We start from the raw sequence: 3,629 nt of genomic DNA on the forward strand, positions 1-3,629 counted from the left end.
AGTCATGAAGGAGCCATAGTTCCCTCATGCTGGCCCAGGGAGTTGAAGTCCGCAAGTCTTGAAGGGGCCATAGTTCCCCCATGCTGGCTCAGGATTTCTGGGAGTTGAAGTCCGCAAGTCATAAAAGAGCCAAGGTTGCCCACTCCTGTCCTAAAGAGTTTGCTGTTTGGTTACAATAAAAGGGAACTTTCTCTGCTTTGAATGTCTGTATTTTTTTCAGGTGTTTAAAGTTTCTGGGAAGCAGGCACCCCACTCTGGTGCTCCCGCTCGTCCCTGAATTGTTGGGGACCCACCCTTTCTTCGACACCCCTGAACCAGACATGGATGATCCAGCTTGTATCCTTTTTTCCCCCACCTGTTTTGTGTAAAATGCTCCAGAGGATTTCAGATTTAGTGCTCAAAACTGCTTGTGATTCGCAAGGAGCTGGTAAAACAGAAAGTTTGAATTGCAATGGGAATGCAAACTGCCTTTTGTGCCAGTTGTGGTTTTCTGGAGTATCATGACAAGAAAAGCCATCGATAAAATTGCAGCTGCATTCTGATATCCATTTGGTTGACAAAAATGGGGATTTGCCTACTCCTTTAAGCCTGAAAACCAGCTAGATGACTTTGGGCCAATCTCAAGGAGACCCTGAGTTCTAGTTCCACCTTAGGCATGAAAGCTGGCTGGGTGACTTTGGGCCAGGCCCCTGGAAACGATGAGTTCTAGTTCCACATGAGAGTTGGCTGTATGACTTTTGGCTCATTGCCAGGAGACAGGGAGTTCTAGTTCCACCTTAGGCATGAGAGCTGCCTGGGTGAGTTCGGGCCAATCGCCAGGAGACAGGGAGTTCTAGTTCCACCTTAGGCCTGAAAGCTGCCTGGGTGACTTTGGGCCCGGCCCCAGAAACGATGAGTCAGCATCTTGCCCCACCAACAATCTGGGTCCTCATTTTACCGACCTCGGAAGGATGGAAGGCTGATTCCACCTCGAGCCGGTCAGGATCGAACTGCTGGCAGTGGGCAGAGTTAGCTTGCAGTGCTGCATTCCAACCACTGTGGCACTATGGCTCCTTCCTTCTTTCTTTCTTTCCTTCTTTCTGGCACTTAGACTTATATACCGCTTCACAGTGGTTTACAACCCTCTCTAAGCGGTTTACAGAGTCAGCCTATTTGCCCCCCAACAATCTGGGTCCTCATTTTTACCTTCCTCGGAAGGAGAGGAGGCTGAGTCAACCTCGAGCTGGTCAGGATTGAACTCCTGGCTGTGGGCAGAGTTAGCCTGCAATATTAACCATCGTGCCACCCTGACTGTTGCATTCAAGAGTTTTGTTGAACTGCGTCCCCGTCAAGGATCTGAGGTCTTTCTCCTCCACTTAACCCGTGGCACAGATATTGCCGTCCTAGTTCTTATTTTCAACGCGGCCAAATCCTGCCCCACGATGCCGGCGCTCTTCTCTGACCACACCTTCCGGCACTACGCTTACCTTCGGGACAGCCTCTCGCACCTGGTCCCGCCATTGAGGGTAAGTCGAGCCGTCGGGAGGAACCCTTGGCATTCCCGGCAGGGATTTTGTTTCCAAGTCGTCCTCCACTTATGACAGATCATGGGCTGTTCGAAGTGACAACGGCACTGAAATAAGTCACTTGTGACCGTTGTTCACACTTAACGACCGTTACGGCATCTCCGCGGTCACGTGATTTACCTTTGGGTGTCTGTGGAGGTTCTCCGTCCTCCAGGTCAGGGTTGATTCAAAGGTGCTTTTTTTCAGGAGGCACCTGGGCTTTCTTGTTTTATCTTTGAAGACGTTTCGCTTCTCATCCCAAGAAGCTTCTTCGGCTCTGACTGGATGGTGGGGAATGGAAGGATTTATACTCCTTTCAGACAGCTGCTCATTTGCATCCTTTTAGAGGGTCGTTGAGGCCACTTGGAGGTTTATCTGTGTCCTCGGAGTCATCTGTACCTTTGCTTCCTTTTCCTTCTTTCATCCACTTCCCTTCCACCTTCCCTTCTCTTTCTCCTTCCCTTCAACCACTTCCTTTCCTTTCCTTTCCTTTCGCCTCTCCTCCCCTCCCCTTCCCTTTCCTTCCCTGTCATTTCCTTTTCTTTCCTCCTTCCCTTCATCCACTTCTCTTCCTCCTTCTCCTTCTCCTTCCCTTCCCTTCCCTTCCCTTCCCTTCTCTCTCATTTCCTTTCCTTTCCTCCTTCCCTTCATCCACTTCCCTTCCTCGTTCTCTTTTTCCTTTCCTTCCCTTCAACCGCTTTCCTTTCCTTTCCTTTCCTCCTTCCCTTCCCTTCCCTTCCCTTCTCTCTCATTTCCTTTCCTTTCCTCCTTCCCTTCATCCACTTCCCTTCCTCGTTCTCTTTCTCCTTCCCTTCCCTTCAATCACTTTCCTTTCCTTTCCTTTCCTCCTTCCCTTCATCCACTTCCCTTCCTCCTTCTCTTTCTCCTTTCTTTCTCTTTCTCCTTCCCTTCCCTTCATCCACTTCCCTTCCTCCTTCTCTTTCTCCTTCCCTTCCCTTCAATCACTTTCCTTTCCTTTCCTCCTTCCCTTCATCCATTTCCCTTCCCTTTCTCCTTCCCTTCCCTTCATCCACTTTTCTTTACTTCATTTCATTTCACTTCTTCCCGACATCTCTTTTATTCCTGTTTTCTTTCTCTCTCTCTCTCTCTTTTCTTTTCTTTTTTTGCTTTTCACATAGCTGCCTGGGAAGAAGATGGCCTCTTCCTCCGGCCTTGCCAGCCTCACCCTTCCGGAAGACCCTTCTCAGGAATTTCTACAGCAGAGCCTGGAACGGGTTTTCACCCTTCAGCACCTGGATCCCCAGGGCTCCCAGGAGCTGCTGGAATTCACCATTCGGTACTGGCTTTGGGGAGAGGGAGAGGGAGAGGGAGGGCTGGGCTGGGGACCTTCGCCCAGTTTGGTGGCGTCCACTGAATTCTCTGCGTAGCTTTCTGCTTCTTAGCCTCCGCCCCAAAGACCCTTATACGGGCTGCCCCTAATTCAGCAGTGTAACCGCACAAAACCCATCTTCCCTCGCCTTTAATACTTGGAAACAGATCGGCTGAGTCTGTCTTTGAGAACTTGAACGAGCCAAAAATGCCGGTTGTCTGTTGCTGACAAAGCAGAATTTCCCCCCTCTTTTCTGTGCTCCTGGAGGTGCAGCGGCTCAGTGGCTTAAAAGATGCCAGAGAAGGCCTCTGCCTCGGCGCTTCGAGCCCCATCACTGCATAATGGGAGGAAGGAAGAAAAGGGAGGGAGGGCGGGAGGAAGGAAGGAAGGAAGGAAGGGGAGGGAGGGAGGAAGAAGAGGGAGGGAAGGAAGGAAGAGGGAGGATGGAAAGAGGAAAGAAAGAAGAAGGGAAGGGAGGGGGAGGGAGGGAAGGAGGAAGGAAGGAAGGAAGGAAGGGGAGGAAGGAAGGAGAGGGACGGAGGGAGGAAGGAGGGAGGAAGGAGGAGGGAGGAAGGAAGGAAGAGGGAGGATAGAAAGAGGAAAGAAGGAAGAAGGGAAGGGAGGGAGGGAGGAAAGGAGGAAGGAAGGAAGGAAGGAAGGAAAGAAGGAAGGAGAGGGAGGAAGGAGAGGGAAGGAAGGAAGAAGGAAGAGGGAGGATGGAAAGAGGAAAGAAGGAAGAAGGGAAGGGAGGGGGG

At 51.0% G+C, this 3,629-nt stretch overlaps 1 protein-coding gene across 1 annotated transcript in view; it reads left to right on the forward strand.

The window, feature by feature from the left end:
- INTS4 (integrator complex subunit 4) overlaps positions 1 to 3,629 on the forward strand; it is a gene marked incomplete at its 5' end in the record, with an annotated part of 14,742 nt that overhangs the window by 1,904 nt on the left and 9,209 nt on the right. The window contains 4 exon segments of the mRNA XM_015827280.1: positions 221 to 336; positions 1,372 to 1,505; positions 2,684 to 2,841; positions 3,042 to 3,087. Coding sequence (XP_015682766.1) covers positions 221 to 336; positions 1,372 to 1,505; positions 2,684 to 2,841; positions 3,042 to 3,087 — 454 coding nt within the window.

The sequence above is a fragment of the Protobothrops mucrosquamatus genome, unplaced genomic scaffold (assembly GCF_001527695.2).
Source record: "Protobothrops mucrosquamatus isolate PMUCROS unplaced genomic scaffold, P.Mucros_1.0 scaffold3590, whole genome shotgun sequence".
Classification (NCBI taxonomy): Eukaryota; Metazoa; Chordata; class Lepidosauria; order Squamata; family Viperidae; genus Protobothrops; species Protobothrops mucrosquamatus.